Consider the following 24,851-nt stretch of genomic DNA (forward strand, 5'->3'; position numbering starts at 1 on the left):
AAACTACCGTTACCCATTTGCAATTATTATTGCAACAATTATTATTATTATTATTATAGAAAAATGTTTGGTTTTCGAATGGACTAATATATATATATATATATATATATATATATATATATATATATATATATATATATATACATATATACATATATACATATATATATACATATATATATATGCATACATACATACATACATATATATATATATATATATATATATATATATATATATATATATATATATATATATACACACACACATGTAATATTTAGTATAAATGTGTATGTTTATCTCCACAAATTTTCACGACTGTAATGCTTTCATGTTCTTTATATCCATATTATTAGCTCTTAATTTATTCTTATTATAATTATTACATATTGATTACTATAATAAAACAATGGAAATCATGAATATGAACATAAAATCCAGCTAATTTAAATGGGATACAACAAACATAACCCTGATGTGGAAAACGTTTACATTTATTTTACATTATTTTTTATTTTTTCTGTCTAGACATTATACAGTAGGAGTCTTTAGCCTTTTTCTCACTGACACCAAAAGAGAGATGAAGCTTAGACCCAAAGTACTGTTGGCATTTAATAACAAACACATACATTCATGTATTTACATGCTTTATGATCTGTGCATTGGCTGTCGTCAACTGTTTGTTTACCAACTCTCTTCAAAACATCTTCTTTTGTGTTTAACAGCAGAAATAAACTCATAATTTGGAAGAAAATGAGGGTTAGTAAATCATAACTGAATTTCATTTTTTTTGTAAAATATTCTTTAAGTGAGAAATCGGACCTTTTTAGCAGGTTAGAGAGATTGACTCGATGGCTAAAATAGATAAAGAGAGAAAAAACTATTCAATTGCTACACTGCTAAAAGTACAGAATTGTTTTTAGAATAAAGGTTTCATTTCTTTAGTGTTCTCTTTAGAACTAAATCCAATAGTGAAGTGTAATTCTAAGGGGACTTCTTGATTCATTCTGTGCAATATTTCAAAGTTAAATTAAATTAACTATCCTTTCTTAAAACTCTTAAGTGTTTGGCAATTTTTTAATAAAATACTTCAGTATCACCTGTCACTCATTTCCATTCTCCCTCTACTACAAAGACTGTAATGTGACAGATCTCCCATATTGGATATGACAACACTTATTTACACCCAGAACAATTCGATTGGATTTCTCCGTGGTCGTTAAGGTCTGATCTCAGGTCAGTGTGAGGCTCTTCCTGATCTATGTAACGACTGGGTCTCCGTATGCACAGTTGTGCTCGATTCCAAGATTGTACCAGTTTCCTTTCCCTCCCTTATAGGCACTGGTGACGATCCTGGCCCAGCCTGACTCTCCCTATAAACACAAGACAAGGAGTTAAATCACAGCCATGTCAGACCAGAGCCCTTTGAAAGCCGCTGTGACTCTACTAACCCAGAACTCGCCCCAGGAGTTTCTGACGATCCAGTATTCGGTCCCGTCCTCTGTGACGGCCCAGCCTGCCACTGAGATGATGTGATTCGGCATAGAGAGGATGTGAAATTCAGCAAAAACCCCTCCATCATACGCCTCCAGGCCTTTAGTGGCCATTATCGTACAGCTAGGACACAGAGAAACAAAGAAACTGTTCTGACACAGCTGCAAAGTTCATTGGTACAGACAAAATTAAACAACTTGTATTGTATTTTTTATACACTTAAAGTTTATGTCAAGTAACTGTTTTAATGGTTTTAGTTAACTATAATAACCCTGCTGTAAACAGCCCAATGTTTGTTAACGAACTATAGCCAAATACTTTTACCCTTTGCATCATATGGATTTTCTCTACCATTGAAGCCCAAGAGTTGTAGCTTCTTATGTTAATTTATATTTAACTCAAAATATGGGCTGTAGAACTTGCCTGATTGGCCCATTTTTGTAGATCTCAGCCTTCATCCGATCTCGTCCTGAGACGTCTCCATAGTCTCCAACTTTCCACACGGTGTAGTTTTTAATTATAGAGCAGGAACCGAAGAACGAGCATGTGCCACACTGATTAAACGAGTCACATTCTACAGAAATAAATAAATAAAATAAAAGACATGATATTTAAATCCAGTGACCTTCACTGTTACAGTGTGCATCAAATACAGGAGAAATTAGTGCATGATTAGTGCAATTATTATTTTCATGTTACTTGGACAAATGTTTTAATGCAAGTTGCAATAAATAGACATTCACATTTTGTAATGATAAAGAAATGCATTTTATATACGTTTATTTTCGCAATTCTGATTGTATATCTCACAGTGCTTTTTTTCTCAGATATAAACTGTTGTAAACTCTGAGTTTACATCTTGTAATAATTCTTAACTTTTACTTATTTCTCAGAATTTTGAGTTTATACGGTATCTCACATTCACTTTTTTCTCAGAATTGCAAATTGAAAATGTTTTTTTTTTCTTAGAAATACGCGTTTATATCTCACAGTTCTAACTTAGTTGCAGTTCTGACTTTTTTTCTCAAAATTGCAAGATTATTGGCATCATTTATACAATGTTGCACAGAAACCATCCTAAAATTGATCTTACGATCATCTCTCAAATATGTGTAGGTGTGATTGATACATGAACGTACACACAGAAAACACACACAGGCCTCTCTTTCAGACATGAAATCTATGAATCGCAAATGATCGTAAACTTGCGTGCAACTGAATGGTTTCAGCACTCTGCCTTGTGAACGACTCCTAATTAATGTCATTAACTTATAAAAGATCACAAGTCCAAATCTTCTAAATACTTTTATTTAGAACAGCTTAAAACCTTCAGTACTCTGACAAGAAAAGTGCGTACATCTGCTCAGACCCTGAAGTGATGCTGAGCACGTTTTTACAAATATGAGCAACAACGTTGATTTAATTGAACACACACTCGAAGATCAGATCTGTGTGTGTATATGCACTCTTTAGAAATGAGGCCCCATATCTTGCAATTCTAACTTTGTTGAATCTTGAACTTCTTCTTTCTACTTCTTTCTTAGAATAGTGAAAAAAGTCAAAATAGTGAGATAAAAAGTCGCAATTCCCTTTTTTTTTTTTTTTTTGCATTTATTTTGTCCCATGGCAGAAACGAGCCTCCATACAGTTTTATAGCATCTCATGTCACTGCAGAGTTCAGTGTCTTACTTTGATTTCGGGCCTGATAATTATTGCATGTCTCGTCAGGAATGCCCCGCTCATGTGCATAAGCGTATACACCCATGTGATCTCCACCGTAGCATGAGCCCGCCCCGCCACAGTCAATCACGTTCTGCACTGACAGGTAAGCAGAAGGCCACGCCCCCTTCCTCTTGATATTGATGCGATCTGAAAATTCAAAACAGAAAAATGCATGTGTTTTGACTTGTATTTCTGCACAGTTTCTGTACTGTAGTGTCCTGAGTCTGACCTGCGAGTGCGCTGGTGGAGCCCATGGCCCAGCAGGAGCCGCAGTACTGAGGGATGTGTTGGTTGCGTGTGACGCTCACATAGTTTTTGCCATTAATGTTGCGCCAGTCCCAGGAGGCGGGGAGATCAGAGACGTTTACATATTCATGAGGCCGGGGGTATGTCCTAAAACATGCACAGATTATTATTATTACAGAACCAGTATCATATCACTTCAGTAAAAAACAGCAGAAGACACATTGTAAACATCAGGTTAAAATACATTTTGTGCCTTTTACATATTTTCAAATTTACTTGTGAACGAAAATGTTATTAGATTGACGTTTCTTTTTTTAAACAAACTCATTTTAATACAAGTCTTGTAATTTTGCTTCTTAAGTAAATGCATCTTTATTTAAAAAGTATTTAGAAACTACATTTCCTTTTTTGAAAAAATAATTGAGTTTATGCTTAAAACAAGAAAATAAATCTGCCAATGGGTTAAGATACATACATGTAAATTATATATATATATATATATATATATATATATATATATATATATATATATATATATATATATATATATATATATATATATATAAGCAGAAATTTCTGAAATTTAGAAAATTAGAACTAGGTCATTTTGATTCAGATTTATTATTATTATTTTTTTTTTTTTGCAGTTATTTACCATATTGCTATAGAATAAATATACGCGGTTCCAAAGTACTATAATGGTACATTAAAAAAACATGGTTTATGGCAAACGTAAAAATAAAAAGGTGACACTACCATAGTAAAGGAGGTACATGTTATTAACATGTTATATGTACTAATATGTACTAAAATACAAGACACTTAAATCGTACTTATCCAAATATTGCCATAGTACTGTAAGTGGTATGTAAAAGTTTTGTTATTGCAAGTAAAACATATGTATAAATGAGATTTAACGTAATTCCCATACTTAATGAATGATGGTCTGTGGTCCTTCATTGGTTTGTAGCATGAATCTGATAGTTGCTGAACTTCAGTATATCCTCTTATGTGCAAAAACAGATCGAGCAGAAATAAAAAACAAAACACAGCCGTCGCCATGATGAATGTTTACATCGGAGTCTGACGCTTTAGAAAGAGTTTTAGCGCCCTCTACAGCACCGGAGAGATACTGCTCTACAATCGCCACTAAAGGTGTTTAAAAGTGTTTTAAAATATTTATTTTACAGAAAGTTCATTTTGACTTAATTAAAACCATTTGAGGAGGAGCTGTTGTTTATTTGAAAGGCTTAGTTAGGGTTTACAGTAGAACTTATTTGTTTTGAAGGATTAAAGTTGTAATGATTCATTCTCACCAGCAGGTGCCACTAAAATGCTTTGAAATACATTCTTAATGTTTCAGGTTTGTAGTATCTTTTAGTATACAGTAGTATTCTAGTTTACTGAACATGTTCTATCTTAATATTTAGGGTTAGGGTTCATTTTATTTGATGTGTCATATTTGGTTAAGAATTCTAACATAAATTATACAAATTGATATAAAAAAAATTCTAATCATAATTTTTTAATAATTTTGAAAAAATAATCTACATTTATATAAATGTTCAATTTTACAAGACTTCAAAATAAGGTTTATAAATGTTAATAATATGAGCATAATTCATGAAGAGAAATATTTCAAAGTTTAAAAAAATAAAAGTATTAAATAAATTATATTAATTTTCAGTTTAACAGGGCAGTTCATGCACAGTAAGATCATGCCAAAATTAGGTTTATAAAAGTTATGTTTGAATTATTTACATGATAAAGAAACATAAAAAAAATTATGAAATCAAACTTTTTAAAATAAAATTTTCAATTAAATTCAGGACAGTAAATAGGCTGTTTAAATTATTTAAATTATAAAGAAACATTCAAAAAAATGTAAATTAATTTATAAAACATAAAAATTATTTAAAAAAATCTAATTTTCAATTAAATTCAGGACAGTACATAGGATGTTTAAATTATTTACATTTTAAAGAAAAAAATCTAAAAAAAAATATAAAAATTATTAAATCAGAATCTGTAGTTATTATAATTAAATTAAGCACAGAATAATTCAATAATAGGTCCAAATGTTTAAAACAAATGCTTCCGATACCATTTTCATAAAGTGATTTAAAAGTTTAAAGCGTTGTGTTTGTCTACAGTCTGTAACTGAACTAATGGCTTAATTAAGCAGAATGTAAGTCAGTGAGAGGTTCATCATGACCCGTGTTTCTTGATCTAACTTTTATGTAATGAAATTATGGTCAGTACTCCTAAGTGTGGAAGTTGTTTAAAGATCAGAGTTTGTCCACTCAGCAGACTGTGTGGACTCAGATTGCCATGTGATTCGATTTGACGTCGTTCTCTCGCTTCCACCTGCACTTCATCATATCCTCTCAGTTCAATTCATGTGTATCTCCTGACTCTATCAAAGAGATGAGAGCTTTCCTACTGTCTCGTGTAGTTTTATGATGACCTGAATGCAAATGGACAAGATTGACGATCTGATTGTGGACTTTCAGAGGAAACATAAAGGATATACAGCCTCCATTAAGATCAGTGAGACCCCTGTGGTCAATGGGAAAGAGTTTGTTTACAATGCCATACTAACAACTCTTTTTCTGCCCTATGCAGCATGTGTATCATGCATAGTATGTGCATTTTCTCAAGTCAGAAGAACCATGTTTATTTCTGAGATTTAGATAAAAAAATAAAATTATATGAATAAAACAAATTGTGTCTATAAAAGTCTATAGTATAAATATACTAGATTTTCTATAAAGTATTAGTAAAATATATATTTTTTAAATTTAATTATATTACAGTTCTTATTTAACGAGACAATACATGTACTGTTCAAAATGTAAAATAGGTTTATACGTTAATAGTATAGATATGAATTATGTGAATTATAATAAAATTATTTTTAAATACTAAGAAAAAAAATAAAAAAATTATATACATTTTCACTTCAAGAAAATGCATATGTGGTAAGGTTATGTCAAAATGAGTTAAAACTAAGAATTACCTACATTTACTACATTACCTACAGTTCAGGTGTGTTGATATATTAACATTACATTAATAAGTGATATATTCACTAATTAAATCTATACAGGCACTAACCTGCCATCCCATAATGCTTGAAATATTTTGACCATATTTTTTTTTACAGACTACCACAGCTGAATCATTTTCTTTTTACAGTCATATCATTTTTTTTCCATTATTTCTGTATATTTTGTATATTTCTCAATGCATTATCTAATGTTTGTGTATCCACTGTAGCTTTCTTTTATTCACAGTAATGCTTTATCTCATAGATACGAACATTCGTCTTTCTTTATTGGACATGTGACAAACAAACTTTGTAACTTAAAAGCATCAGTCGGCTCTCAAACGCTAATTCTAACTGTACAGATGGCTAAAGAGTCATTAATAATGCAGAGCTTTAAAGGTAGATGGTGGTTGTTGGTTAAGAGGTTATCATCAATGTTTTAGGGCTCTAATGAGGAAGAGGATGATGATGTACCTGGAACACCACACCTAGTGTAAAGCTGTGCGATTACATAAGAGCACTGAACAAACAGGGTCATGTGACATCACTGTTACAGATAACATGCTGTGATTGGGCGACCATACACTCATTCCAGAACAGAGGAATCCATTAGTAATATTCCCTGTTGTGGTGTTTTTACCAGCTCATTTTCTTTAACATGAAGTGTGTAAATCCTGGAATGTCGTATGTTCAGAGTCAGGGATATTTTAGTATTGTCGCGATATATTTATAGTACTGATACTTTTTTAGTTCGTTTTCATTTTTTTTTTTTTGTCATTTTTATATATGTATATTTTATATGTCTGTATTGTTTTTAATTTTATCAATTACAATTTTAGTTTCAGTTTAGTACATCAAGCTAAAAAATATAAAAATAAGAAATGTTGCTTTAGCAACAAGCTGAAATAAAATGTTAATATTTTATTTTATTCCAGTTAATGTTTATTTCAGGTAATGAAATTATTTGTTCTAGTTAACTGATAACCCTGTTCTGTGTGCTGCTATGTGGTTACTATAAGGTTACTTGTTTAGATTTTGTCATGATTTTAATTTCAAATGTATTAACATACTGTATCAGTCTGGTTTCAGACATGTGCATAGCACTGAATCTGCATTATTATCCTGCTGATGATATTTTACTGTCCATGGATTCAGATTCACCTGTTGTCTTAGTTGTAAAAGATCTCAGACCCGATTCAACACAATTGACCAATAGAATCTGCCCTCCATTGATTTTACCTTTTAAAGAATGGTTCTTTGTAAATTTTGGTAACTTTTCACAGTGTGGTGCCCCCCAAGGTTCAGTTTTAGGCCCATTTGAATTTCATTGCACATGGTTTCCCTGAGCCTTATTTTTTTCCAGAAATATAGCATATCTTATCTTACCTGACCTTGCTGCTCAGTGAGGTCCTCTGTGGTCAAATGTAAAAGATCATGTGAGGGGTCTTGGAGTGATTTTCAAATCACTACTTTTGTAGTAGTACTACTTTTCAGTAAGCAGATCAGTGTTGTTTATAACAGTAGCTTTTTTCGCCTGATTTTTATCACTAAAATAAAACATTTTCTTTCTAATAAGGACTTGGAAATAAAGATTCACTCACTTATTTCATAAAGGTTAGACTATTGCAATTTGTTATATATTGGTATTGCCCTTTCTGCATTGTCCCATTTACAGTTTATCCAAAACATGGCAGCCAGGCTGCTAAAGGGGTAAAGAAAGAGTGATGACGTCTTAGCATCTCTACACTGGCTCCTCATGAAATTCAGATAAGGTATTGCTAGGGTGTTTACTTGCTTAGTTTATTTTGGTTAACTTTTTTTCCATGCTTACTCTAATAACACTGTTCTGATGTTGCTAGGCGGTTGTAAGGGTATTTAAAGACCCAAATCAAAAGAACTCATCCCAAGTGTCTATGAGACTTTGCCTTAGCAAACACTACTATCATTACTTGTTTTGCACTGAAATCTAGAAGCTTAAGTGTAATTTAATTTCAGATTCATCTTGTTCTAAATCAGCTGTGATTCAGGCAAACTTGTTAAGCTTCTATAAATGGCTCTTAATGGATGTCGTAAGTCAGATGCTCTGCGCGTGGATCTATGCCAGTCACAAATACTGCAGTTTTATTATATATTCCTGTGACTGTAGAAAATTAGTTTACGGTCGATGCTAAGCAAAAGAGAGTAATACCCCTGGCGTCGCTTTATGATCAAAACATCAATCAGCATGCAGTTTGGTTTTCTGATGGACAATCAAACAAACGTTCGCTGGACATTTAACGAGACCTGTGTAATCAATCGCGTTTATGTTTCTGCATAATTTAAATGTTGGTGGATATAAGAGATGATCTCCACCCATGTTCTGGGCTGGACCCGGCATCAGAAAAGACCATTCTTTTGATTTAACTCATTCTCTCTGATGAATTATGGATAGAAAGTGAATGTTTCCTGACATCTGTTGGTCATGGAGTCGCCATCCTCAGAGAATAATCGTAAAAAAACTATAGATATTGATCAATCGCTTCCTTTCGCTCAGTATTGATTAGCTGCAAAGCCACTTAGGCATGATTGTTGATCCTATGCTTTACTGAAAAGACTTCAGAGAAGAGACGTTTGTCAAAATGGTTTGTTGAGTGAATATAGTGCAATCCTCTGGAGATCAAAATGTCTATTTAGTGTTTCGTGTTAACTTTAAAGAAGCTTTGATTCATGTACACTAGACTAAAGAAATAAATACTTTTATTTAGCAAGTAAGCATTAATTTGATCAAACGTGACAGTGAAGACATTTATTATGTTGCAAAGATTTCTATTTCAAATAAATTCTGTTCTTATGAACTTTCTGTTAATCAAAGAAGACGTATAAAAAATGGATTTAGGTTGTTTTGAACAAGACCTTTTTCTGTCTTGAGTTTGTAGTGAGGATTTTCCACAAAAAGCATGTTTAAAATCATAAAAGCAGCTTGTTGATGTTTCCTTCGTCATCTTTAACATGAAGGTACTGCTGGTTTAAATATTTATGCTTAATATTTCATCTCTAATTGTTTGCATATGTGTGTATATGTTAGGGCTAATAAATGTGCACGCAGACTACTAAGTATATGGATTATAGACATTATTCTATTATTAGCTAGTTATGAGAGCCAAGGAATTAAACATCCAGGAAGTTTGATCCAGTGTAAGTGCTTTGTGTTTAAATTTTGATGCCATCCCGAGGCCCAGAGTTGATGTGCAGTTTTTAAAGAGCATGAGAGACCTGATCTCCTATAATCAACACCATTAATGAACAAACACAATGTCAGACAAATGGGTTATTGATGCCTCACCTGCAGCATTAGATCACATATATCCACTGCTAACCTGCATGTGAAGGGAACAGCAGGGCTTTAATAGTTGCTGAAGATTTCTGGTGAAATAGACGTCAGGGAAGGAACTAACTGCAAACGAATGCTTCTTTACTAGACCGTTGGTTATACTGTAAAACAACATGGACAGTTAGTACAATGTTTTTTTTTTTTTTTTTTTTTTTTTTTTACGAACCAAGACTTGTCTGATGTTAATATGATCAATACAATCAATTTATGATTTATTAATAATTTGAGCACATTTTTATGATGGTTTTAAAATGTACTTTTTTTAATAATAAACTTTTCCATTTATTTCTGCCCTTCGGAAGCAACAGAAGATACTTGCACCTTCCCAGAAGACAAATTAAGTACAATTTACCATGATCTTTAAATTTAAAAAGTTTTCACCCTCCGGCTCTTATTGCATCTTGTTTCCTTCTGGATTATCAGTGAATGTTTGAACCTTTTTTAATAATTGTGTTTGAGTCCCTCAATTGTCCTGAGTGTGTAAAGATGGATCTAAACCACACAGTCACTGCTGGGAAGGGTTCAAATAAACAAAAATGCTGGAAAACTGAAAAATCTGCAAACATCTTTTATGTAAAATAGCTTACTCAGGACAGTAATAAATAAAAATAACATTCATTTAGTATGATCTCTCTTATTTTGTTAAAATGATTCACATTTTCACAGATTCTGCAAGGTGTTCCCAAACTTTTGCATGCCATTGTATGGCTATCTCATATCCATTTATGCGACTGGCTTTTATTATTTCCCAGTTGGCTTAGTCAGCTAAAGAAAAGAGTGCATGACTGTGATAAAATCTTTTCTAGAAGCCTCGTGTTAATGATGATGAGTTCCTAGTAAAACTGCAGTCAAATGGAGCGTCCCTCAGGGTTCGCAGGCCCCGCCCCCCGCGGCCTGTGATTGGACCGGCGCTCCATCACTCAGGATTGGGCGTTTGTCATTGACCGGAATGCCTGTGGCTTTTCAGAGCAGCTGTGTGGAGATGGAAGCGAGGAAGTCACCAAGCCCACCTTCGACATGAGTGACTTCAGGTGATTACGGGACGGTTTATTTAGCCTTAAAGAACTTGAATCAGATCCTTTCGCGTTGTTCCACAGGACACGAAGTGACTTTGATAGTTTTTCCAGGATTCACGCGGTTTTTCGGACGCGTTCCGTGCGCAGAGGCGCCGCTGGAGAGAGCCTGATGCGCGCTGGAGAATAAAAAAAGGACTTTGCGCAAACGAACGCCACATCTCTGTACCACCATGAGTTAGATTAAACATTTTCACCAACTTGAGACACACATAAAGCACTTTTTTTTAGACAACGGGAGTCCTTAACTGGAAGTTTTCATGCAGGACGCATGGAGGATCCGGTGTAAAGGTGCTCGAAGGATGCCGTCTGGTCCCGGGTTCAGGACATCTGGCTGTTGGATGCTGCAGTTTGTCCCTCACATCTGAGAGCCATGGCTTCTGAGGTGGTGTGTGGTCTGATCTTCAGAGTGCTGTTGCCAGTGTGTCTGGCGGCAGGTAAGCGTTGATTTGATCCCGTTCAGGGTTTCGCGTCTTCAGTTCGGAGACGCGCAGTTTCTGCGTTACGCGGCACGCGCGGATCAACGCGAAGCTCTGGATCTGTCAAATACTGTTTGAATTTAAATAGAATGTAGATACGACGTCATTTGTTTATATAAACTGACATTTCATAAAGAATTTAGACGTTTGTGTGTGGAGAAGGGCGCACCGCTCATCACTATCTCTGTAGTAGGCTATATTTGTCATTTCGTCATTTTCCCGCATTCTTCCGTCTACAAACTCATATAAATCACATATATTTGATTAGTCTCTGGATTCAAATATTTACAAGAAAAGTGTTTAAGGAAAACGGTTTAATTGTCACTTATTTATTTAAGATATTGCACTGAAGGATTAACCGGGGCTAGTTGTCACACTTTAATGTGGAAATGTGCTGTGGGAAATATATAATAAATTCTAATGCGCATTTTTTTCAAATTAATTTAGTTTTTAATTTCTGTGACAAAACAAAAAGACATTTTCAACAGCTATATATTTAAAATCGATTTTTTTTATGAGTGCTTTTCTTTAAAATATAAACAGTAAACTAATAATGAAACACAAAACAATTAATGAAACAAAGTTTTAAAGGTATTAAGGCATTGCTTGGTTCAGAATTCACAAGATTCACAAAATATATAATTTTTGGATGTGTTTTAAACAAAAATACTGTACACAAACCACTGCCATCTATCTATCTATCTATCTATCTATCTATCTATCTATCTATCTATCTATCTATCTATCTATCTATCTATCTATCTATCTATCTATCTAAATGTTACAATAATATCATGCATCCTTCATGTTTTAAAAGAGAAATACAGTTTTTGTCAGACAGCTTTATGGCTGGACTTTGTTTTAATGTCATCTGATGTAAAACATTCATGATAAATGATTATTAATCACGGTTTGTCCTAATCTATATTTTGCTGTGGTTTAACTTGTGGCTGGTTAATTGTTCTGTGGGGTGTATCTGATAACGAGTGTTTGATCACAGGGGATGAGTGGGTGTCATTGATTATTGACAGAGTAATACATGAAACCCCTCCGAGTGTTTTAAAGAGACATTCGACACCAGTGACATCTGCATAAAACATTATTTTTAATTCTGTATGATTCCATTCAGGCCTGACCATTTATAGTAATAATTAATAACACATTTACACATTTTTTTCCTATTTGTGACATTATTATTAAACACGTGCTCGGTTCCCATCTGTATATTCTTGACAGCTGGGACTTATGAATATACACAAATATAAGTACTTATAAAAAATAAATGATTAAGTGCATTAATAAAATAACAAAAATACATGAAGGGTTAGTTGTAAAGTGTATACAGCAGGTTTAGTCATTTAAATTTAGTCAAATTAAAATGAAATTGAGAAATGTTGTCTTGTCTTAAACCACTTAAATTATATAATTATATATAATTATAGTTTCAAGTGATACTTTTTATGGTTTTATAATAACCCTGAATCATTTTTGAAATGTACATTTTTTTTGTAATTATTCTTCTTCTTTTTCATTTTTAGTTATTTTCATACGTCAAGTTATATTAAAACAAAAATGAAAAACGTTGCCTTGTCAACTAGCTGAAATAATACACACACACACACACACACACACACACACACACACACATATATATATATATATATATATATATATAATTTTTTATGTTTTTGTTTTTTCGTTTTCAGTGATACTTTTTAGGGTTTTAGTTAACTATAATAAACTTGGGGCATTTAGTCGTTTTGTTGTGTGTTTTTACCATTTATAGTATTATTATTATTTAATGTTTATAGTGTTTATACATTTATATTTAAGTTTTAGTTATCTTCATGTCATTTAGTGTCATTTAGTTATTTATTTAAAATGAAAATAGAAATATTGCCTCGGCAACTAGCTGGAATAAAATAATTATAAAAATATATATATTTTTATTTATTGTTTTGTTTGTTTGTTGCGTGTAGAGCCACCTAAACATTAGTCAATAGTCAGAAAGATTATGGTTCATTTACACTCAACGACAATTAAAAAAAAAGCCTATTTCCAAGGTGTTTTTTTTTATACTGTTGGTACTTACTGTTGCTTTTACAACCATGAAATGAATCTAGAAGCTTTACAGGCTCTGTTTAAGGGTCTTAATCAGATCTGTGGTTACCCACAATTAATACATATTCACATTTCCTCTTATTCCTTTATAATTAACCCTCAGCAATGCACACACACACACACACACGCATGCACTTTCTGCTTGTCTCTCAGTAGGGTTCCTCCTATAGGTAGATAAGGTCCACTCTATAAGATGGTAATGCATCTGTTGACAGTCCTTTCAAGTCTTCTCTCCTCCAAACACAATTGCCAAGCCGTGGAGCATCTCCATTAATCGGTGGAAAGTCTTTTTAACCGCATGAATTAATAATGTGGCATCAGAGGAGACAAGAATTGGCTGCCCATTATCGTAAACACACCTTTAATATTTGATGATCTTATTTTTTGGGGTGAAGTAGCACTGCGCAAAAGGTCATCCGCTCAGGACGGACAGGAGCGCTGAATGTTCACGTTGAGATGTGAGCAGGCCTTGAGACGTTTGTGAGCCTGTGATTGGACTTTATCAGCGTCTGACGGGTGTCTGTCCGAATGAAAGAGTAATCTCAAAGGAGATGTTTCTCCTGGACAGCAGCGAGAGTAAATGGAGAGCAGACTGAGTCTCAGATGCTTATGTTTGTCCTGATTAGAGGTGTTTGAGGAATCTAGTTCATCCAAGAGTATTTTTTGTTAAGGCACTTATATTAATTTATCTGCACAGAATATAATTTCAGCTGCAAATCAATGAATCCATGAACCTCTCGTGAAGTCTTATGAGACGAGTGTGATTTTATCACAATAGTCTCATTTTAAGACACGTTATATAAAATATTGTGGGTATTCATTCAAAAACATTGTATTTGAATGTTTATGCCTTTTTGTAATGCCCAGCCTCTTAGACTTTCATTTTAATATCATTATATTAAAATACACATTTTGTTTTCTGAATTGAGGGTTGAATTTTTAGTGTAATTGAAACACGATTTTATTAAATTTAAGTAAATTAAATTACATTTTTATCCAAAGCGACTTACAGTGCATTCAGGCTATCAATTTTTTACCAATCATTTATATATATTAAAAGTCCCATATTGTCAAAGTAGAAATTTTCTGTCTTTTTTCACAATAACTGAGGTCTAGGGGGTTATTTATCTACCATATGAATTTCAAAACAGTCACTCCACAGAAAAATGCACACAGCCTGCATAAAGTAGCTGCGATTTTTCACAAACTGTTGTGACTTCCGTAAAAAGTTGACGTCAGAACCACAGTCACCTCCTTCAGTCGCCACCCCATGCACAGACTTTTTTTCATATATGAAATGCAAGAAACATATGGCTAAAAATCTGTAGACTCGTCCACAACAACAAAAGACAATACTTTATTGAACCTTTTCAATAAGTGTTCGAGGCAAACATGTGCATTTAAGCTCCTTACGTAGCCGAATCTGTGCTAGTTTGAGTGGACCACCTTCAGTTTCCCCTTTGTTTTGCTGTCTCCAGCTCACGCTGTGATATCGGCTGACCCTAGTTACCTGTGGTTGGCCTGGCCATGCGTCACTCAGAAAACAACAGGCCAATCAGAATAGAGGTCATGAATATTAATTAGACAGGCTAAAATCAACAGGTTCTTAGCAGACCTCCTGAAAAGGAGCTGTATAAAAATATAATGAGATGGTTTTTGGTAATTATACCGCAAATAATTCTTAAAATAAACAGAAAAATACAGAAAAGGGTAAAATATTGGACCTTTAATAATTAATTTCTTTTTCTATTTTATTTATTTTTGTTTTAGTTTTTAAATGTTGGTTGTTTTGTTATGTGTTCTTGAAATTGTATTTTTTTAAAAAGTTTTTTTATTTATTTATTTCCATTTTAGTTATTTTAGAACAGCAAATAAAATAAAAATAAAAATGAGAAATGGTGCGTTGCCTACTAGCTGCAATTAAATTAATTTATTTATTTAAAAAATATTCTATTTTAAGTAATGAAAGTTGTTGTTATTATTATTTTTGTGTGTGTTTTTGTTATTTTAATTTATTTTAAATGTGGCTTTATAATTTTTATACATTTTATTTCAGTTTCAGTTTTAGGTATTTTAGTATAAGTTCAATTAAAATTAAATGTTTTTAGTTAGCTATAATAACCCTGCATTTAGTAGTTTTGTTGTGTTTTTCTAATTTTACTACTATTATTTTAACATGCCAATGTCATTTTTAATATTTTAGTACAATTAAAATGATGGTAAATTTTCTATATACAATAAATATTTTATTTTAAAGTTTATTTTAAGTTAAGTTTTATTTTATACATTTTTAATGGTTTTAGTTAACTATAATAACACTGGCCCGAGTTGAGTTTGTTTCTATCTTTCCTCCAGAAGCGTCTGTGGTTTAATTGTAGAAAATGTAAAGTGTTCGTCACCTGCTGTCAGTCTGAGCTCTTCAGAAAAGGCTTTCAGTTCTTCAGAAACATCAATTATTTGTAAACTGGACGATGGTTTGAGCGCGGTCAGTGTGGTTTTGCTTCTGAAGCTTTGTGGAGGAATTAAACTGGGATTCTGATGTAGCCGCATTTTAATTCTCATCTCAAGTTAACATGTCAGAATCGTCAGGTTAAAAGTGCTGTATTTGATGAATTAGGAAAGAAAGAGAACCATAAATGTCCAAGTATTGGTAAAAACACAATATTTGACACAATCTCTCTTTCTGAAGTTAACTGAATTGAACTGTTTCAGAAGAAGCTTCACATTTCGGCCAGAGGATGGTGGATTAAAGTAATGTGTTTTGCTCTGTAGTCACAGCGCTGCTGGTTTTATTAACAGGATGAATGTGTGCTGTATTCTGTAAGACTGAGTTTAATGGCCTCTATCTCTGTGTTTAGTGCTCTTACACTTATCTCTCTCTCGCACCGGTATGCTCCCGTCAAACTCCACCAGTGGCACAGCAGTTTTTCTGTCAAAGGCCTCTGTTTAACACACTTAAAAATGATCTGACCTCCGTTGCACAAAGTTGATTAATCAAATGCATGACTCTGCATACCAGGAATCTTTAGTGTGTACTAAATCCTACAAAATGTAAAACTATAGAGATAAACAGTACACTTAAAAAAAAATAATAATTACAAATAAATGAATCTGTGACATTTACGAGTAAAATTCTGACAGCTGTGGTTACCAGAACTTCACTATAAAAAAATATGGAAGCAACATTTTAGGGTTTTACAGACTTAACTTAAACTCATAATAAAATACCGTATTTCATTAACTGATGTAATATTAATAAACCAACAAATGGAAATACTCATATCTATTCTGAACCACTTTAATGCGCTGATAACCACCAAAAACTGGAAGTGATGAGAAAGTCACATGATTATCCAAAGCTCATCACAAACAGCTTTTCATCGAGCTGAGAAGGGCAGTATTTATAGAGAGAAGGTGCATAGTGTCATTCACAAACACTAATCCCCATCACGGTGACACGCTTGATACTGAAATAATGCAAGAAAGATTAATTAAACAACATTAGGTGTAAGATAAAACCCTAATGTATACAACTGATAAGGACTAATAAGAAACAGTTATTTCAACAAAAATTAAATCTAATATAAAGGGTCATGCAGGGGATTCTAGGAGTGTCTATTTATAGTTTTCACTGTTAACTATACAATTAATTTTTCATTTTCACTTCCAAAAACAGCATTTTTGAAAGTATTTAAAAAAAAAAAATTACATTAAATGTAATTAAATTTATTCGATGTATAAACTTAACCAATTAACAGGATTTAGTGTAGCATTTGTACAGTGATTAAATGATGGTAATAACGCACAACAAAATGACTAAAGGTTTCACTAGAATAAAAAAAATAATTTTATTTACATACAGTAAATATATATATATATATATATATATATATATATATATATATATATATATATATGTATATGTATATATATATATATATATATATATATATATATATATGTATATGTATATATATATATATATATATATATATATATATATATATATATATATATAATTAAAAAATATTAATGACAAATAAAATAGCACTCTCTTTTTAACAATTAATTAAATGGTTTATGTATGTCTTTACAACAAGTTTGATATACAGGGCTCTTTATATTATAATATTTATTAAAGAACCCAGTATATATATGTATATTCTTAATTCTTAATATTATATCATAGTTTTTTTCAAAATAGTGTCTAAATACATGTGCAAATTAGTGTTCAAATAACTGTTTATAATAGCCATTTACATATGCATTTGGCAAATGTTTTAATCAAGCATGAATTGCATTGCCTTCTGTTCGTTCATACAGTTTATGTAACAAATAACACATAAAACTGTTTAAACGTAATTAAACATACAGTATTTTTGTTTGTGATTCTGTTTGCAATATATGTAAACAGTAGGTTCCCATAAGCATTACATGAAGTATTTGGTGTTTCCTCAGAAGTACTAAAACGCTCGTTAATGGAATCATTAAGGCACTGGAATCGTTAACGGATCGGAATCGCAGCCGGAATCATTAAATTCCTTACGATTCCCATCCATTTCCAGCACTAACTAGAGCACGTCTCTTAAGAGCCGTAAGACAAAACTTCACTTTTATGAGAACATATTGAGATCACGATAAAATCATGCATTATAATGTCTCTCTGGGTTTGCACTGTTTTTATTTTATTTTAATATCACCTTTCCATATTGTGCTCAAGTTTGCCAATGTGGTTCAATATTTAAGAGTCTTTTATTGCAGTGGAAAGTCCCTGTGGCCGTGATATCTGCACTTCAACTTCACTCTTTTATTGCCATTCTTGCTTTTTCTGTCAGAAAATGTATTTTTTATAGTAGAGATTAGAGATATATTGGCTGTTGAACAATCTTAAACAGTATAATAGGTATTTTGGCAGTTTGTAGTTTTGGCTTCTTTTCTTTTGACACTTCCAGAAAATAGGATGTCATTTCTGTCTGGTTCAGACGAGGTCTGCCGCTGAGCTCCATGTTTGGTAGTGAAATTAATGTGTGATATTCACAGCATCAGCTCATAAAGTGGCAAACGCGCAAGATTAACAGCAAGAGGTTCAAAAGCCATTATTCTCGTCACAACAGTTTTACAAGACAAAGTGCTTTATTTAGTCTTCTGAGCTTCTTTCGATCCAGTGAGGAATAAAGTTCATGGAAAGAGTGAATGAGAGAGCAGATAGACTGGAAACCTTAGGAAACTCTCCAAGTGTGTGTGTGTGTGTGTGGCACTGAATGATTTGTCAGGCGCGCAGACAGAGACTAAAGGTTCATTTGAAGCCAATGTGTGTTGGAATACAACTTTTTTTAAAACTCCAGATTCCTCTAACATGTCGAAATGTTTTCTCCACAGCATGTCTTTTCAGGTACAATGGACTGTCCTTCATCTACCTCCTCTACCTCCTCCTCATCCCTCTGTTCCCCGAACCCTCCAGTATAACCATGCAAGGTGAGAATCATCCCTGCACCAGCACTAACTCTTCCCTAAGTGTCACAAATCTGATTCAGGAAGCGCATCTGTCTCCTCCTGAAACCAGCTTTAGTGCCTCATGCAGAAAATCCAATGGAGCAGAAGCATTAACAAAGCATTAATTGATGCAGCTGCAGTCGGGAGAGAATGTAGATTATGAGGAGGAAGATGGAGATTTAGGATGCAGTGAAGGTTTGCTGGTCATGCTGAATAATAGATGAGAACATTATGGTAAATCTGTGTTAATCCGCCGAGGCGAGGAAGATTTAAGTCTTAGAGAAACTGATCGGTGTGATTTTTATTCCCTTAATTAATACAATTGAGCTGTTGACCTCGATGAGGCTGATATGAATGACAACATATTGAAATGTTTCTCTCATAGTCTTTCAAAGAGCAAAGCATTATTTAAATGTCACGGCATTAATGTGCAGGGATTAATTTTATGCACCACTTATGTGACAATGTTAGTCAATTTAATTAAAGCCACACTACTATTTAAAAGCTTGGGTTAATGCCGCATTTACTTGATTAAAATCATAAATATTTTGAAATATTATTACCGTTGAAAATAACTGTTTTCTACTTGAATATCTGTTAAAATATAATTAATTTATTTGATAAAACCTGTGTTTTCAGCAAACATTTCTGATTATTATCAGTGTTAAAAAAAACTTCATATTTTTGTGGAAACTGTGATACGTTTTATTTTTCAGGATTTACAGATGAATAGAATTAAAGTTTGAAAGAACAGCATTTATTTGAAATATAAATCGTTTGAGGCCTCTTTACTGTGCCTTTTGTTCAATTTAATGCATCTTTGTTGAAGAAAGTATTCACTCTTTGAACAGTAGTGCATTTCAAATATGATTAAATATTATCTCATTATAGTGAATAATGTTGTTTTCTGAACATCTGATCCATTTCTTCTCTGTTCATGGCATCAGTTTTGTGCTCGGATGTTTGTTTTCTGATTGTTAATTATGTATAAGAGAAGGTTTTCGTGGAATAAGATGAAAGAGGAAGAGGACATGGACTTTTTTAAGTGGTCCACTTACACTCATCAATAGTTAAGCAGACCTGTGCTCATAGTAAGAGCAATGCATTCTGGGCTTCGCACAGATTTATTCCAATTTTTGGTGGGAATATGCAGATGTGAAACTATAAAGACACAATATAATGAATGCTAGAGTTTTGCAATGATTTTGGGTTATGCAATTGCAAACGAGAAACGGGTCACGATCAGCTGTTGTTTTTCAATCAATATACAACAAGGTGGAAACCTGAAGATTTACACATGCACATTTGTACTTTTTTTTATGCAGATAAGGCTCAAAATTATTATAATATATCACTCCTTAAAATTCATCCTTTGAAACCCATTTTAAATTCAAACATTGCATTACCATGAAAATGCTACATCAAAATCATGTCACAAAATGTTTTCAGTCATGAATTATAAAAAATGTAGGATTGGATCGTGCACTTTCAAGTCTATGTTCAAAAATGTGTTCATATATATATATATATATTGAATAATATGCAGTTATCTGAGAAAATGTCCCTGGTATGTGATTTCGGTAATGCTTCTACTCATGAATCTCAGGTTTATGAAGCTTGAAGTGTTTATTTTAGTAAAAGGAGAAGGTTTTGGCGAGTGTTTTATCTGTGATGTCTGAAGCTGTGTCAGATATCGGCTGTATTTTTCTGTAATGTTATCTAAACACTGGGGCACTGGGAATATAGATAAGGGAGTTATTTTGTGTCATATTTATCTTGGCTTGATTCATCTTTGAGACTTACATCATAATGATAAGCCACAGTAATATTAAGGGTCTCATAGAGCATAATGCTGTAGGTATATGATAAAATAATTAGTAAATAGTTTCTGTTGGAGATATAGCATGAGAACGAGGCTTATTTATATCATTTTATGTCAGTAGTCTGCTACAGTGTCATATAGATCTCATTGATTAACATTAGTTTCTGGGACTATTAATATACAGATGTGGCTCAAACTGCACAGTCAATTGAAAGTTTTCGGCGGTCAGGAGAGATGCAGTTAGCGTTTTCCACCTTGTTGTCCTCCTCATGCATGCTTTTTAGTTTTTATTTGATCGGGATGAAATATGAGACGTGAATGAGTGTTGTGTTGGTGCTCAAAAACCAGGCATTAACAAGCCCTTCCTCCTGTTAGGAGAAAATTAGCTCAAATTGTTGAGCACACGGTGTTTTATAGAGTAAATCAAGACTAGCCATATCCCCGGCTCAGGACAGATCTCGCAGCTAGCATCTAGCAACGCTTCTCACCGTCTGCTTTCTTATGATTATGTCTCACTTGAGGCTAAAATGATCTCCATTAGGAAGCATTACATACTGTATGATGGCGCTCGGGCCTGCGCCGCATCGGAAAATATCGATTGTTGGTAGAGAAAAACACTCTAAAAATACTTTAATACTTCATTTGACCTTGGTGTTCTGCTATTTGAGAGTGCTAAAACAAAGAGGCTCTCACGATTAGCTGCTGTTTGCTTGTAAGAACAACATCGGACGCCTGTGCTGAGGGAAATTAGCAACACCAACTCCATTAGCAGCATCTCAGATAGCACACGTGAAGCATTAAACACGCACACATTCATGATTTCATTCAAACCCAAGGAAATATTGGGATTTTCATCAGTTATTATTGTTATTTTTTAAATAGAGAGCTTTAATTTGCATCTTTGGCCTGAAACTTGTTTGTTTAAACATTTCGTAAGATCTGGTTTGATAAATTCTGGATATTGCATTCCTGCTAATTCTTAAAATGTCTTTAAATTAGTGCTGACAAACGATTAATCGTCATTAATCACATGCAAACAAGTTTTGTTTGCTTAATATATTTGTGTGTATATTTATTATTTATATATATATATATATTATATATATAATTTTTTTTTACAAATATTAACATCTATATTCATGTTTATATAATTTATATAATAAATAAATCTATTTAATATAGAAAACATAGAATATTTTTCTGAAATATATATACATAAATGTGTTTAATTATATAAACATATTAAATATATACCGTACGCATGCATATATTAAAAAAAAAAAAAAAAAACTTTTATTTTGGATGTGATTAATGTACTTTAAATGTTTTTAATTCAGTTGAAATTTAAGGTTTTACATTTTTATAACACATGGTCTTGCAGTATGTTCTAATGTAATGATGAAACGTCAGAAGGCAATGGTTAATGTAAATAATTCACATGCATATTTCAAAGCTTTTTTTTTTGCAGGCTCGTGTTTTTAAAACAGTTTGCAATCAGTGAATGCTGTGCGTTTATGATAAGCAAATGATCTACAGTTGAAGAGTTGATTAATTAAGGTTTACATTATAGTGTTTATATTGTTGTAATATGTTGTAGATAATTATAAGAAAATGTTTATTTCCCTCATATTTTGGAATGAGCAGCTGGAGGTAGCATCTACATTTCAAAATAAGAGTCCTGCTGTATTTTGTGCTAGTTGATTAGTTCTGCATTATATATACAATATTTATTTTTTCTGGCTATTATTGGCATTTAATACAGATTTGTCTAGTATTGGGAAAATAAGTGTATTGCCTTTCTTTGAACACATTATTATCCTATCAACAAATCCCCTTATAAATTAGGTGATACTATGATTTATCAGCATGCCAGACACATATCTTTACTGACCCTTGATGCTTGTTCCTGTGGCTTATTCTCTTCCAGGTTACACTGGACACTTGCTGAAGTCTTTATGCTTCTGCAGTATGACCTTTCTCTTCATCCACATCGTCTATCAAATCACCATCCACAGTTTGCTGGCTGCAAACTCTATCGATTCTGAATTCAACTGTAAGTTATACTTTCTCTCAAAAACAAATATACAGAGTTTTCAGAATGGTCCATCAAAGTTGCCATAAGTTCATGCATGTGCCATAGTATATGTTAGTGACTGAAAAAAAGATTTGCCTACAGTATTACAAAACTACTAGCAGAGCAAAAGTTTCTATTTATTTTTTATTAATTTTATTTTATGATTTGTATAAATATTTTTGTTTCTAATAAAATTTTTAATCTAATATTATAATTAAATATTTATATTTTAGCATTACCGTTTAAAATGTTTCATAATTGTTTGCCTTATAATTTTTCATTTATTTTATTTATATATTTTTTAATCATAATTAATTTTAATATAATTGTATATGTAATTTTTTTATTGTTATTATTTCATTTTTTATTTCATTTAACTGTTAAGTGAAATGTGACATTTTTTTTGGAATTCACTCAGTCAGCATATGACTGTAAAACCCTTATGGCAGATAGGCACCCCAGGCAATAAGTGTTTAATCAAGCTTAATGTACGTCTGTGCGACTGTGAAACAGCTCTTTATGCTGCATGAGCTCACTGTTTGATAGCAAAGCAAGTTAGGAACAGTGTTGCTCGAGTGGGTCACACATCAGTTGAAGAAACGTAATTATTCTTAGTCTTCATGTCTGTAAATAAAGACTGTAAAGAAGTCTAGAGTGTTCAGACAAGGACAGAGTTTTGCTCAGGGTCACTGACCTCAGAGGTGTTAGTGATCTCTGCATCGCTCCATTGACCACTTTCTGCTGACCATGCTTGTTTTATCATTGTACTGCCAACTATGAATTATGGGTCAATGAAGGAGCCAAATTGCCAATATTTCTCTCTGACAGCTGATGCAGGGAACATTACATTGAGATGTTGACATTTATAACCTCAATATCAGCTAAAAATGACCATAATGACAATTATTACAATTCGTCATTAAAAAAATAAAATAAATTGTCTATATATATATATATATATATATATATATATATATATATATATATATATATATATATATATATATATATATTCTTCATGTATTTATGTTTTCATTACATGTTTTTACATTATTTATTTCATTTATTTAATAATTTTTTAATTGAAAATATTTTTTCTGACAACCAGCATATGGGTACATTAGATAAAAAAGAATAAAAAAATAAAAAAAACGTATAAAATTAGAATTAGTCAAGAGTGCTGACAAAAAATTTCGAGCAAGCATTTCTTACATTTTTTAATTTGCATAAATTTTTCTAGTTCCTGTTTTATTTACAATTCTTAATTGTGTATATTTTTTAACTGCACCTATAAATATATAAATATATATATTTTTTTCTCAGTTACTGTTTTTGTTCTTGATAATTTGGAAATATTGTATGTAAAACATCTATGCCAAAAATGAACATGAAAATAATAGCATAGGAAAACTATGCTTAATCTGCTGGGTTTCTCATTTTAAACTGGAACGGCATTACAAATATATTTTAATTCAATCCACATTTAATGTGCTGAAAAAGTTGTGCTTATGTCAAATCAAGAAGAGATGGTTTGTATGTCTACTTTAACTTTAAATAACCGTGCAGGAGGCTTATGGGAAATGTGCCACTTAGATTTGTCTTTGCCCTCCAACTGTTCTCGTCTGAATAATGAAAACATTACTCACGTCCCGCTGAGACCGGAGACTATTTACTGTTTCTAATGTTTCGATTCTGGGAATGACAAAAGCGTTCAACTTTCTTATAACCCTTTTCAGAGCTGATGATTAGATATTTTGTTTTACTTAGACCCTTTCACTTCTGTCCTGGTGTGACTTTTGAACTCAGTAAGTGTTCATCTGTACCAGCAAGTGTTCATTCTGCATAACCATTGCCCACATCCCTTAATCTAACCAAAATATCTAAACTTAACCACTACCTTATTAACTA

General features: G+C 32.5%; 2 protein-coding genes across 9 annotated transcripts in view; one reads left to right on the forward strand and one right to left on the reverse strand.

The window, feature by feature from the left end:
- Nucleotides 1–587: 587 nt before the first annotated feature.
- Nucleotides 588–4,544, reverse strand: LOC113045276 (cathepsin Z). Its single transcript, XM_026205527.1, has 6 exons — nt 4,394–4,544; nt 3,446–3,609; nt 3,184–3,363; nt 1,918–2,068; nt 1,452–1,617; nt 588–1,373 (listed from the first exon to the last, which is right to left on the reverse strand). Exons 1-6 carry the CDS (start codon nt 4,522–4,524, stop codon nt 1,260–1,262), a joined length of 906 nt encoding a protein of 301 aa, XP_026061312.1. The 5' UTR covers nt 4,525–4,544; the 3' UTR covers nt 588–1,259.
- A 6,196-nt stretch (nt 4,545–10,740) lies between these two features.
- Nucleotides 10,741–24,851, forward strand: part of piezo2b (piezo-type mechanosensitive ion channel component 2b) — an 82,191-nt gene continuing 68,080 nt past the window's right edge. For 5 of the 8 annotated variants that reach the window (XM_026205531.1, XM_026205534.1, XM_026205532.1 and 2 more), the window contains exons 1-3: nt 11,328–11,391; nt 18,934–19,029; nt 22,797–22,922. In XM_026205531.1, coding sequence (XP_026061316.1) covers nt 11,328–11,391; nt 18,934–19,029; nt 22,797–22,922 — 286 coding nt within the window. Of the gene's footprint in view, nt 11,392–18,933; nt 19,030–22,796; nt 22,923–24,851 lie in introns of all 8 variants that reach the window. The other 3 variants (XM_026205528.1, XM_026205536.1, XM_026205535.1) reach the window with 2 other exon arrangements.

The sequence above is a fragment of the Carassius auratus genome, chromosome 27 (genome assembly GCF_003368295.1).
Source record: "Carassius auratus strain Wakin chromosome 27, ASM336829v1, whole genome shotgun sequence".
Classification (NCBI taxonomy): domain Eukaryota; kingdom Metazoa; phylum Chordata; class Actinopteri; order Cypriniformes; family Cyprinidae; genus Carassius; species Carassius auratus.

Excerpts from the sequence above, each read along its gene's own strand:
- LOC113045276 (XM_026205527.1), bottom strand. The coding sequence starts at position 4,524 with ATGGCGACGGCTGTGTTTTGTTTTTTATTTCTGCTCGATCTGTTTTTG. Across the intron at positions 3,364-3,445 it reads CTCCACCAGCGCACTCGCAG|ATCGCATCAATATCAAGAGG; the intron begins GTCAGACTCAGG and ends TTGAATTTTCAG. Across the intron at positions 2,069-3,183 it reads TTATCAGGCCCGAAATCAAA|AATGTGACTCGTTTAATCAG; the intron begins GTAAGACACTGA and ends TTATTTCTGTAG.